Source organism: Enoplosus armatus, chromosome 10 (assembly GCF_043641665.1).
Source record: "Enoplosus armatus isolate fEnoArm2 chromosome 10, fEnoArm2.hap1, whole genome shotgun sequence".
In the NCBI taxonomy this organism is placed as follows: domain Eukaryota; kingdom Metazoa; phylum Chordata; class Actinopteri; order Centrarchiformes; family Enoplosidae; genus Enoplosus; species Enoplosus armatus.
Genome location: NC_092189.1, coordinates 24,894,619 through 24,908,335, shown reverse-complemented (window position 1 = coordinate 24,908,335; position 13,717 = coordinate 24,894,619). Strand labels below are relative to the sequence as shown.

Below are 13,717 nucleotides of genomic sequence, written 5' to 3'. Positions count from 1 at the left end.
TTTGAGCTGCTGCGGTCTGTCCGCTCCGTTATTCGAGTGTCAGCCTGAAGTCAGGGCTGACGTGCTGGAGAGTCAGTCTCCAGACTGAGCTGTAGACGGTGAAAAAGACGAGATTTAATATTTGTAGTTTAACCGGCGTATGTGTAGCACAGCTAGCTAGCTTAGCGCCTCAAGCCAGCCACAAAAGCTAGCAAAGTCCTAGATGCTAGTGAGTTAGCGTCACCTAGCTGGCCTGCCCTCCTCCTCCTCCTCCACCACCTTCTCCTCGACAGCCGGTCCCTTCGTGCAGACACAATGGCTTTAAAACGGATTTCCAAGGTAACACACGTCCCTCTGTTCCTCTTTTAGCTCGAGCCACAGTCTGGCGTGTTTGTCTTTCAGCTAATGTTGGTGTGCCTTTAGCTCGTTAGCTAGCAGCGTTAGCTTGTTATCTACACTGGACAGCTGCTGCCGATGACAACATTTGACATAAACCGCGATTATCGCTCTGGTTTGGATTGTGAAGTCAGCTCGGAGGGAAATCATCAGTTATTTTCTGCGTGTTGTGTTCACGTGTATCTGCGGGACTTGAGGGAGATATTTGACAGACCCCCCCCCCCCCCCCTCCCCCCGTGGCGGGTCCGCAAGGTTTCACATGAAACAATGGTTCAGATGTTAGCTTTAGCTTCAGTCTCAGACAGGCCTGTGATGTGAAATGTTATGTAGTTTGTCACTCCCGGTCAGTAACTTCACGGTGTAACCTACATTTATTTCACCCGCACAGACGTTGGTTTCGTCCTCGTTCGGCTGTCAGTTTCGGCTGTTTTCACCCTGAATTTACTGTCAATACGTGTTGATTTGCGTGTCATGGGACAGAATGTGCCGGTGTTTTTATATACTGGTCTCAATAACACGTGAACTGGGGACTGATAGAGACTTTACACTGCGGAACACGTCTTACTATAGCATCGTGAAGTTTACACATTCAGTGTTAATCTTAGTCTTGTAAGCAGACTAAGTACAAAACACAAGTATACAATTAGAAGGAAAGATTCCCAAAATGATATTCAATGTGAGGTAGAAACTGATCACCTGGTACCTGACAGGTGATTATCATTATTATTTATTGGATTGTTGTGTTTATTGTTGGAGCTCAACGGACTCAGATGTGCAGGTTTTCATCAAGCAAAATAAAGTCTAGAGTTGGTGAATCAGCTGAACAAGACACTCTGGGAAACTGTGACTGGCATTTTATAGACAAATGAATCCATTATTTTATAAAGAGAATAATGAAATATTGATAATAGTAGTAGATTGATATTTTACCTGTGATTCACTGTCCTGTTAGTTTGAACTGTTTCTGTTATATTTTGCACACTATCATAGTAACACACTGGAACCTGGTTTTTGATACTCAGTACTGCAGACAAAATTCAGTGAGTACTCAGTTTAGTGGTGTGGTACTCTGCCTGATTAAAGCTACGATTGAAATGTACCAAGTATATTAAATCTTTAGCAAACACATCCAGCTACAATGAACAGGGTTAACGTGGTGTGTGAAGTGTGTTAACAGGTTTGTTTTGACCATCTCTTTAAAAACCGTCTTGTTGAGGTTTCCCCCACATCCACAGGGAAGTTTACTGTACACCAGCTGATGACGTGAAGTGTGTCTGATTCATGTGGGAACAATGAACAAACGAGAACACAAAGACTATCAACATTTCGTTTAGCGTAATGTGTTTATTTCCCCGAGCCGTACGACACCTAAGAGGCAGGTTTTGAAAGGTAATGCTCATCAAGCAAAGTCAAGAAAATCCTGTTGTGCTCTGGTTCCCTTTCTGTGTGGCAGGATGTGTTTTCATGTCTAAACACGGACAGTTTAACTTCCTGTTTATGTTTGCTCAACAGGAGCTCACGTAGGTGTAAAGAATGGAGCGGTTCAAGTTCTCGGTTATATCTTTACATACTGTTCACCTGGACTCGTTACTTTCCCCAACATTCATAGTGGTTGCTAAACATTGAAGTGGGGGGGCCTGACATGTCCTCTACTCCCAACAGAGCGGCTTGAAGCGCTGCTGCGTACAGTCGAACATAAAAGAGGAACCAGCAGATCAACATTTAAAAAGATGTCAGTAATAGTCTGAACTTTTAAACAGGGTGGTGTCTGCCCCCCCAGCTGCTTCTGCCACAGTCAGTGTCTGAATTCCTGACCGTTTTCTCGCCTCCCAAACTCAGTCAAACCTGAAAGATGAGCCGTGTGTGCCGAGCCTGTATGTCACATACCGACACACACGGCCAGTTTGGCTTCAGGGAGACCTGCAGGCTGGAAATACAAACCCCTCGTCCTATAAGCAGCCGTGTGTTTTCTCCCCCTCCGCTGTTATATCCTGATCTGGCCTCCCGACTCTTCTGTCCGCACGACTCGCAGAGTAAAAATAGACCTGCTGCTTACACATCAATAATGGGTGTGTGTCAGTTTGTTTTTAATGCTGCGTTCACATGAGAGAGAAAACTTTGGCCTTTAAAATAAATGTCTCTCTGTGAGTGATGTTGGGCTGCAGTTACAATTCTTTTCTTCAATATTTTCCCAATTAATTATTTGGTCTATAAATTGTCAAGAAAAGTGTCTTGTTTTGTCGGCCTACAGCCTGAAGATATTCAGTTCACTGGGATATAAAACAGAAGAGCAGAACATCTGAGTACCTAGAACCATCTAATGTCTGACATCAGTGCTTCAGAATAGTCCCCAAGGTCAAGAATGAACGTCCAAGTAAAATCTAGTTGAATCAAACCACATTTGTGATTTGAGTTGTTGTTGTTGTTGTTGTTTTTTGGGTCACAGGTCAAAATGGTTGCTAGATTTGAAAGTTAGCAGCCGCTTAGAATTTCCAGAAGCAGAACAAGTAGGAATAAACAAGATTACAAGATTAGAACAGTTTGTTGTAGCAGGACAAACCAGTTCTCTACAAGCAGACAAGATCATGTCGACATCCTTTACTGGTCAAAAGAAGTCTTGATGTAAGCTGAACTCAGAGAGATGTGATATTTGGAGTTTGATTCAGATCCTGCAGAGTTAAAACCAGAACACTGACAACATTCACTGCCACAGTCAGTGGGTCGGATATTTTCAAGCTCTGACATGTTGGAATTTACAACAAACTCAGTCTTCACAGAGAAAGTGGAAGCCCCCCTCTGATGGTGGTTTCTCGTCTCTGGGATCTCCTTCGATGTTTCTTACATAAACACTTCTGCTGAATCCTCATTTCCACTTGAGCCTTTATGTTTCGGGGCAGGATGCTCATTCAGACCTCTCATTGGCTGATCTAATGCTACGTAGACAAAATGTGTCTGTCAGCTCACAGCGGCAGATCTGTGGTCAGTGTCAGCGGACTAAGTCTGCAGCATCATCTTCATCTCGTCATCCTCTTCAGCTTTCACAGGAGGAAACTCTGTTCATGTAGCGTTCACGTCACATCAGGTTTAGTGCTCATGCAGCTGCAGTCATCACCACGACACGCGTGTGACCAAAGAACCGCTCAGCAGTGTTTGAAGTCGTCCTTTAGTCCAGAGTTTCTTCCAGGAAGTTGGTTTGGACAACTTGTAAAAATGCAGGTTTTATTGCGATGGATCGGTCTGCTGAGCTGAATCAGACAGATGATCAATATAGTTATAGATGACGCATCAGTCTCCTCACGCTGTGAGAATGTATACGAAATATAATAACATCTTGTGACGTTCGCGGAGGTGGCCGCTGCAGGGAAACTGAGGCCGAGACCGCCTGAAGAGGATCCGGTTCTTGGTGAACTCTGGTGCGGTTTGTTTGTGGTGTGAAAGCAAAGCCGGCCAACCGCAGATTTTAGAGATACATTTTTGTAGATATGATTTTTAGCATGAATTCAAAAGCTGAACTTCTATTAAAAAAAACATCTTTTCAATCTTACATGACACAGAAGCTCAACCTGACGTTGACGGACTGTAACCAGCCAGTGTTTGACTTCTGTACTTGATAAATAACTTGAATCTTTAATAAAACAAAAGTAGCCTTGTGTAGCCAGAAAACTTCCATCGTGCCGTGCTGAAAGATGGACAATGTGTTGGTGCTTCACCACGGGGCCCAACTGGCTTTTCTTGTTCTTCTTCACGCTTCAAAACAAACCTGTGGACGACTTCTTCGCTGTGTTCACGTCACGGTATTGTAAAGTTAGGGTTATGTAAACATATGAGACTATAGCTGTCTAATACTGTCAGGAGTGTTGACACGTACACTGGCTGCAGTATCTGCCACATCATCTCCTGCTCCACGTGTTGCGGTGCTGTACCCGACTCTAATGTGGACGTCAGCAAACATGAAAAACAACAGATCCGGGGCCGCTAGTCCTATCGGCTACCACCTGCCCCCCCCCCACGCGGTCCTGGCGACACCCCGTCCTGAACTCCATCGCTTTAAGTTTTTAAGAGTTTTATGGAAACGTCTACTTGTCTTCTGAACTTTAAAATTCAGTCAGAAAATTCTGCATATGGACAATCTTACAGTCTCTGACGATGTTCTCACTTTTACTTTGTCTTTCTTCCTGTCTCTCTCTCCGTCTGTCTGTCTGTCTCTCTGTCTCCGTCTGTCTCTCTGGCTCTTCAGGAGCTAACCGATCTGTCCAGAGATCCTCCTGCTCAGTGCTCTGCCGGTCCCGTCGGAGAGGACAGTAAGAACATTTCCATTTGTCACAGTCTTCTCTCCAGTTTGTCTTCACCTGACCAGAGTAAACTTTATTAACTTTATTAACCCTCTTTTTTTCCTTTTTCCAGTGTTTCATTGGCAAGCTACTATTATGGGGCCTGTAAGTATCAAACTGCGCTGACGTCACTTTTTCTGTAGAATATATTTAATCAGAGGCTCCATCCATGTGTCATGGTCCTGGTCCTTTGAGATATGTCCTCATGACATGAGTCTATATTCCACTGCCTGCTTTGGAACTTAGTTTCTTCACCTTCTCAGATCCCCACAAGTCACAGATGATCACATCTCTTCCACATCTGCAAGTGGAGGTGGACGCCTTCAGCCTCAGGAGCTATGAGGTTCTTGTTGTTGGTGTCCTCCAGCCAAAGATACCTTTATATAAACTGAGGCTGAAGTTCGGCGTGTGTCATCCAGACATTTTCTGTTTAATGTATCAGCATGTGGTAACTAACCCGACTGTTGCTGCCGCCATCTTGGTTCGAGCTCTGGGACCACAGACGCTTTTCCATGTCTCCACAAGATGTCCTTTTTATCTGCTTAGACTGCCTAAAAGATGAAAGAATGACCGTCACAGTAACATGTAAACTATCTCATATCTCTGAACGTGTCCTCTGTGTCCTCTGTGTCCTCTGTGTCCCCTGTGTCCTGCTGCAGCCTGACAGTCCCTATCAGGGCGGAGTATTTTTCCTGACTATTCATTTCCCCACAGATTATCCCTTCAAACCACCCAAGGTCAGTAAGCAGCTCCTCTCCCTCCCGTCTGCACGGTTTCTCTGTTTGTTTTTAGTAAATGCACATTTTTAAAACGTGAGTTTGGTTTGAATGTTTAAACATCATCATCTGAAATGAAGAGCAGGGACAACATTCAGACTTCAGGGCCAGTTTTTGTTCCCAGTAAAAAGTTTGAGCTTGAAGGTTCATCAAGAAGTTTGAAAAGATGAAATTAAAGATGAAATTGTTGTCTGATCTGTGAAGATGATTGAGTGTTTCTCCTCTTCCTCCATCAGGTCGCCTTCACAACGAGAATTTATCACCCAAATATTAACAGTAACGGCAGCATCTGCTTGGATATATTGAGATCACAGTGGTCTCCAGCATTAACTATCTCTAAAGGTGAGAAGCAGTCTGAACAGCAGGACGGATCATTAACATGCCTTGCAGCCTTTTAAGGCTTTTCAAAATAAAATGAACTGAAGGGAAGTAAAGGAAGTAACAGTCAAAGGTGTCTGGTTTTAAAGTTTGGCATCTTTCAGTCTGGAAACACACTGTTTGTTTAGTGCTTCAGAGGCCGTCTTTGATCCCCGTCATGCTTCATAACAACACTTAGGTTTCAGTCGGATCATAACCACGAGATGGAGCTCTGAGGCGTCAGTTAAATATACAAAAGATAAATTCATCCCAGCTGCCCGCAATCAGCTGGGAGTGAACCAATCAGAGTGGAGTTTTACAGGAGGATGAAGAGCTAATGGTGACCAATGTGACTGACACACGTTAAATCTGTTAAAAGATTCTAATTGTTAAAAGAAAGCATGATATATATATATATATATATATATATATATATATATATATATATATACACACACACACACACACACACACACACACACACACACACACACACACGGATGACAGGCTGGATGTATATTCCAGTTGAGTCACGTAGTCTGATGTTGATATTTCACATGTTTCCTCTCCACAGTCCTTTTGTCCATTTGTTCTCTGTTATGTGACCCGAACCCTGACGACCCACTAGTGCCAGAGATCGCCCGCATCTACAAAACAGACCCCGTTAGGTGAGTCCACGTCTGTAGAACTAAAACCACGAGAGACCCAGTCAACATCTGAGAAACAGAAGTGTTAAACTGACACCATCAGTTATCAAGTTCTTCCAAACGTCTTCTCAAGAGAATAACATGCTAATTTACTAACTTTGTAGTTAATTGTTTGAAATGAATAGAAGCTAAAATCAGGTGCTAAAACCTTCATCGTCCTCGTCTTCATGAAGCAGCAACACGTATACTTTATGAGCTCTGACGGAGGTCTGGCCCCATCGGCGGCTCTGATTGGCTCCAGGATTCTCTAAATTAACTGTAAAGGAGTTGAAATATTTTTAAAGTGTTTCTCTGGAGGCCCAGCTGGAACTATGAAGTTTATTTGATTAATTATGAATGAACATCAGAAAGCTGCAGATTGAAACCTGAGCAGGAGGTTTCTAACCAGACTGTCCTGCCGGTTGGTCTCAGGTATAGCAGACTAGCCAGGGAGTGGACAGAGAAGTATGCCATGCTGTGAGGGTAAGAGCTGAGCTGCCTGTTTGTTAACAGCTGTCAGGCTGGGTTGAAGCACGCTGATGCAAAGCATGGCTCCACATGTAAAGACGGTCTGAGCTGCTGCGTCCAGGACCACGACTGTTGCTCTTTCATGTTTTAGCAGTTTGAATAAAGACAAAGTCCTTTTACGGTCCTGCCGAGCAAAACGTGCAGAACCGTGAAGTTTCTGTATGTCCGATTCTTTATGCTCATTTGACAGAAATGGAGTGAAACCAGTGTCTGTGTGGACGGAAGGAGGTCATTATAAACCTGCTGGATTAGCAGGAATGAAGAATGAGCTAAAACATGAAAGCACAGTGACGTGGCCCCTCTTTATCTGTTTTAATGTGGGCATGTGAAAGGTCAAGAGACACGAGTCCGTTTCACTCAATGAGACAGAGCTGATGACATCACAGGCTGTCACTTCCTGTCTGGGATTTTGTCCGTTAGGGTCGACCGTTGTCGCAGTTGAACGCAGCATCAGCTGGAGCCCCGGCGGACATCAACACAAGAGGAAGCCGGGTCCGATTAAAGATCGCTGGGAGACGTGACGGACCACATGTCTCCCTTCAATTCAGACGCCATTGAATGTAAACAAACATGGCGTGTGTGTGATACTGTGTCATAGCATGTTTACAGTTGAAGACGCGCTGTGCTCCTATTGGTCAACGTCGTGAATTTGTTGCAGCGCCGTTCTGACAGGCTCGTCTTTCTGTCGGGGCGTGGTCTGATATCATGGAGTCTGAATCTGTCACAGTGTCTGCGATGTGTTGATGAGGGCAGACGGTGACGGTGGTTAGACTGCCCCCTGCAGGCCCCCCTGCAGGCCCCCCTGCTGTGACCGTGTGACTCTCAGGACTTCTTCAGCTCAGTGATCAGTAATCTGGTCGAAAGCTCCAGAACAAGGAAGTTCTTGGTTTTGTCAACTGTTGTTTCAGAAGGTCAGGAATGAAGTGACGTGTTTGTTTTCATTGATGGAACCTTTATTGATACAGGCCAGGTGGACGGGACAGCTGCTGTTTTACATTCATGATAAATAGGCGGGAAAGTGAATGAAGTGAGTTCACAGGCAGAAACTGTGTGTGTGTGTGTGTTGTGTTTCCAGGCATGGCATCGTTCCTGCACTCTGTTGACCAGCTGACTCACCCGCTGACTCACCTGTGTCTCTGTCCGCAGGTACAACAAGACAGCTCAGGACTGGACTCAGAAATACGCCATGTGATCCACCTTCCTCTCACTCACTGTTGGAACAAACTGTTTGATTTTCTCATGTGGCCACGCCCCCTCTCCTCAGCCAATAACAGCAATTTGTTCACGTTTGTTTTCCTCCACCTGAAATGCTTTTAAATTCTTTGCCCTTTTCTGCTTTCTAAGAAATAAACAAGTGAAGAAGAGCTGCGGACTCTGAGCTGTGAATGTGCCAACTGCAAAACAAAAACCACAAAGCAGAGTGGAGCGAGAGACAACTGTTACCATAAATAAACCTGTGGGGGAATATGAATAAAATAATAATTTAATGCATGTCAGTGATTGGTTCATGTGCTGCTGAGATTTGTCCACTTTTAAAAGAAGAAACGACGACAGCTTTTTGGTTTTATTCTGTTCGTGTTGTTTTGTTGTTTTTAGACGAGAGAGCCGTTAGTTCATCCATCATCCAACACTGTTCTCCTCTTTTTGCACTGAAGATGAAACTCAAAGCTCTCAATGGCTGATTGATCAACTAATAGCTCTGTGGTGTTTTTGTTTCTCAATAAAAGTTGAACAAATTGCACTTTTCTTGTACTGTTTTTATTTTCTTCTCTAATGTTTGTGTTTCGCTCTGCTGATCGTTCGGTCCATAAAGTGTCCGGAAATAGAGCTGGAAGTCTAAAAATACTCGTTTCCACGAAGAAAACCATGAAACGATGAATCAAGTATTGATCAATAATCAGAAATAAGTTTGTATTATTGGTAACTTCAGTTTTATGAAGCCGCTGGATGCCAGATTTAAAAGGTACGCGATACTCAAAATAGTACATTTAATAGTTTTAATAATTTAATAGTAATATGTCACTAATTTAAAAGTACCAATACCACAGTGTAGTAATTCTACTGTTACAAGTCCTGCATTCTTAATTCTACTTGAGTAAAGTATAGTAAAGTATCAAAAGTAAAAGTACTGTAACACTCTGGAAGGGGCTGTTTTGCATAAATTATGGAGCAACGAGATGAAAAAGATTTGTCAGGACTTCAGGGACTCTGCAGTTTGTACAATGTAATGTAGTAGTAGTAGGTAAAAAGTACAATATTCCCCCCTAAGATGTACTGCAGTAGAAGTATATATACTTACATATATTATACTATAGTATAGTACAAATAGGTTGAGACGTTTGGAGGCCACTTGTTTCTGGTTGGTCCACTGCTCCACCTGATCAATAGTCATCTGATCGCTGAAGGTGTCCACAGGTGAAACATGTTGAGCAGGTGAGATGTTTCCTAATTGAATCAAAGATGGCGGACGGTGATGCATCTGAGTCACTGAACTCCCTCCTCGTTTTCAGCACCAATAAACTTTTCATCTGGTTTGTTCCTCATATGTTCACATTATATTCAAGTGCCGGAGGAAGTATTCAGATCCTTTACTTCAGTAAAAGTACTAATACCACAGTAAAAATGCTCTGTTCCAGTAGAAGTAGACCCATTCAGATAGATCCAAGATGGCTGCCTCGGTCTGTTGGAGCGCATTGTTTTGCCTTGTTTTGTTTGTAAACAGTGTATTTTGTTTTGGCTCTTTCACCAGAGAAGAGCTCATGAACATCAGGGGAACATCTCCAGCGGATTTGTTTCCCGAGTTTCTTACTCCTTTAACTGTTTTATGGGACATTCTGGTCAAAGGTGCTCTCACCTTTGCAGCTCTACGTCGACGTAGAGGGAAACGTGCCGGTGCGCTCGTGCGTCTTCGCCGGCGAGGACAACGCACACCGCTACCCGGAATATTTCTCTCTAACGTGCGCTCACTGGGGAATAAGATGGACGAGCTCCAGCTGCTGATGAGCAGAAACAAGGACTTTTATTCATCTGCTGTTTTGTGCTTCACGGAGACATGGCTGGGGGAAAGAACTCCCGACGCGGCGCTGCAGCTGGACGGATTCCAGCTTCTCCGAGCGGACCGCGACGCGCACCTCTCCGGCAAAACAAAGGGTGGAGGTATTTGTTTCTACATCAACAGCAGCTGGTGTAACGACGTGACAGTGATCCGACGGCATTGCTCTCCTTCCCTGGAAACCTTTTTCATAAACTGTAAACCTTACTACTCCCCCCGTGAGTTCGCTTCATTCATTCTGGTCGGTGTTTACATTCCACCGGAGGCCAACGTGCAGGACGCACAGCGCGCACTCGCCGACCAGATACTGGAAACGGAGCGGACCAACCCGGACTCCTTAGTTATTGTCCTCGGTGACTTTAACAAAGGTAATCTCAGACACGAACTCCCCAAATACAAACAGTTTATTAAATGCCCCACCAGGGAGGGGAACACTCTGGATCACTGTTACACCACAGTCAGTAACGCTTTTCACGCCGTCACCCGCGCTGCACTGGGACACTCTGACCACGACATGGTCCACCTGATTCCCACATACAGGCAGAAATTAAAACTTTCTAAGCCTGTTGGGAGAACTTCGAAGAAGTGGACCAGTGAAGCTGCAGAGGACCTGAAGGCGTGTTTGGACTGCACTGACTGGGATGTTTTCAGGACTGCTACCAACAGTCTGGATGAGTACACAGAGGCTGTGACTTCATATATCAGCTTCTGTGAGGACTGCTGTGTACCAACTCGGACCAGGGTGAGTTACAACAACGACAAACCCTGGTTCATAGCAAGACTGCGACAGCTGAGGTTGGAAAAGGAAGAGGCGTTTAAGAGTGGCAACAGAGCAGAGTTTAAGGAAGCCAAGTACAAGTTTAGCAAGGCGGTGAGGGAAGCTAAACGACTGTACTCAGAGAGACTACAAGACCAGTTCTCCTCCAACGACTCTGCTTCTGTGTGGAGGGGGCTCAGGCAGATCACCAACTACAAGCCAAGAGCCCCCAACTCTGCTAACGACCGACGCCTCGCCAACAGCCTCAACGACTTCTACTGTCGCTTTGAAAGACAATGGGACAGTCCTGACACCATCCCCCACACCATCACCCACCAGCTCCAGCCCAACAGCCCCAACCCCCTCATCACACCTGGGGCTGAACTCTCACACCTCCTACCACCACAGCTGCCCCCCACAGCGCCCCCCACTCCTCCAGCATCGACACCTCTGTCTGTCCTTGAAAGAGATGTGAACAGGCTCTTCAAGAGACAAAACCCGCGTAAAGCTGCTGGACCAGACTCCATCTCCCCATCCTGCCTGAAGCGCTGCGCCGATCAGCTGTCTCCGGTGTTCATGGACATCTTCAACACCTCACTGGAGACATGCCACGTGCCAGCCTGCTTCAAGGCCTCCACCATCATCCCCGTCCCCAAAAAAACAGGGCCCACAGGATTAAATGACTACAGACCCGTCGCCCTGACCTCTGTGGTCATGAAATCATTTGAACGCCTGGTTTCCCACCTCAAATCCATCACAGACTCTCTGCTGGACCCCCTGCAGTTCGCCTACAGAGCCAACAGGTCTGTAGACGACGCCGTCAACCTGGCTCTACACTTCATCCTCCAGCACCTGGACTCCGCAGGATCCTATGCCAGGATCCTGTTTGTGGACTTCAGCTCTGCCTTCAACACGATCGTCCCGGCTCTTCTTCAGGACAAGCTCTCCCAGCTCAACGTGCCTGACCCCCCCTGCAGGTGGATCACAGATTTCCTGTCTGACAGGAAGCAGCACGTGAAGCTGGGGAAACACGTCTCAGACTCGCGGACGATCAGCACCGGCTCCCCTCAAGGCTGCGTTCTTTCTCCTCTACTCTTCTCCCTGTACACCAACAGCTGCACCTCCAGTCACCAGTCCGTCAAGCTCCTGAAGTTCGCGGACGACACCACCCTCATCGGACTCATCTCTGGAGAGGATGAGTCTGCCTACAGGTGGGAGATTGACCATCTGGTGACCTGGTGCAACAGCAACAACCTGGAGCTTAACGCTTCAAAGACAGTTGAGATGGTTGTAGACTTCAGGAAGAGCGCAGCCCCACCCGCCCCCATCACCCTGTGTGACTCTCCAGTGGACACTGTGGAGTCCTTCCGTTTCCTGGGCTCCATCATCAGCCAGGACCTCCGGTGGGAGCTGAACATCAGCTCCCTCATCAAGAAAGCCCAACAGAGGATGTACTTCCTGAGGCAGCTGAGGAAGTTTAACCTGCCACAAACAATGCTGGTTCACTTCTACACCATCATAGAGTCCATCCTCACCTCCTCCATCACCGTCTGGTACGCTGCTGCCTCCACCAAGGACAGACGCAGACTGCAGCGTATCATCCGCTCTGCAGAGAGGGTGATCGGCCGCAACCTCCCATCTCTTCAGGACCTGTACTCCTCCAGGACCCTGAGGAGAGCAGGGAAGATCGCTGCCGACCCCTCCCACCCCGGACACCATCTGTTCGACCCCCTCCCCTCTGGCAGGAGGCTGCGGTCCATCAGGACCAAAACCTCCCGCCACAAAAACAGTTTCTTCCCCTCTGCAGTTTCTGATTCTGAAGTCCTTCAGTATGGTCAGTAAACTGTCCTTAAAGTATTAGAGCAGTCAGATGTCCCCTGTGTCTGTCCCCCTGTGTCTGTCCTCCTGTGTCTGTCCCCCTGTGACTGTCCTCTTGTGTCTGTCCCCCTGTGACTGTCCCCCTGTGTCTGTCCTCCTGTTATAGATTCTGTCATTAGAGGATTATTCCTCCTCATTAATGTGAAGCAGGATGTTACTGTTGGAGTTGGTTGAGGTGGAGCTCATTCTGAACTATCAGCTAATGATTATTAGTTCATTGTGGATGAATCAGCTGATTATTTTCTCCATTAATCGATCGATTGTTTGGTTTGTAAACATTCTGCCAGATGTTTAATTTTAATGTGTATAATATTGTATAATATATATAATATAATAATAATTGTTGACTTTCTCATGTGGAGGAGGTGCAGCACCTTTTCATACTCCTGCAGTATTTATACTCAGTTTGTACAGACAACATATAACATGTAGCCTGAGAGGCAAGAAATAGTATTCACTAATAACGGACTTGATTATCAGATTATAGATTGATTTAAGTAATTTTACTATTAAAGTAATTTAATTACATAAATATAAATTACAGATGAACATGGACAACACACTGTACACATGTGTATATATATATAAGTATGTATATATATAAAAAAAACTTTATTTAAAAAATAACAATACAACCAATGAAAAGCTCATGTTGAACTGTACAGTGCAGAGCGAAGATATAAATATCAGAGAAGCTTTGGTTTCACACTGAGAAAAGCTCTGGACTTCCTTTCCCACAATGCCTTGCATTATGTATGTTGTCTCTTTTGATAAGCTAGGCTAGGCTAACAGTTTCCCCCTGCTTCCAGTCTTTGTGCTCAAACATGTCAATCTTCTTATCGAACTCGGGAAGACAGAAAAACATTCTTTAAAATAAGTTCATCTTAAAGTTTTTGAGTCTTAAAAAGTTTTCAGTGGTGAGACGGACAGAAAATAAATGTCCTTTAAAATTAAAAGACACTAAACAGATTCAAAAT

At 45.2% G+C, this 13,717-nt stretch overlaps 1 protein-coding gene across 1 annotated transcript; it reads left to right on the top strand.

Moving 5' to 3' along the window:
- Nucleotides 1-8,794, top strand: LOC139291613 (ubiquitin-conjugating enzyme E2 2-like). Its single transcript, XM_070913709.1, has 7 exons — nt 1-318; nt 4,613-4,676; nt 4,780-4,811; nt 5,366-5,443; nt 5,719-5,824; nt 6,414-6,507; nt 8,200-8,794. The coding sequence occupies exons 1-7, from the start codon at nt 295-297 to the stop codon at nt 8,243-8,245; spliced, it is 444 nt and encodes a 147-aa protein (XP_070769810.1). The 5' UTR covers nt 1-294; the 3' UTR covers nt 8,246-8,794.
- Nucleotides 8,795-13,717: the final 4,923 nt, after the last annotated feature.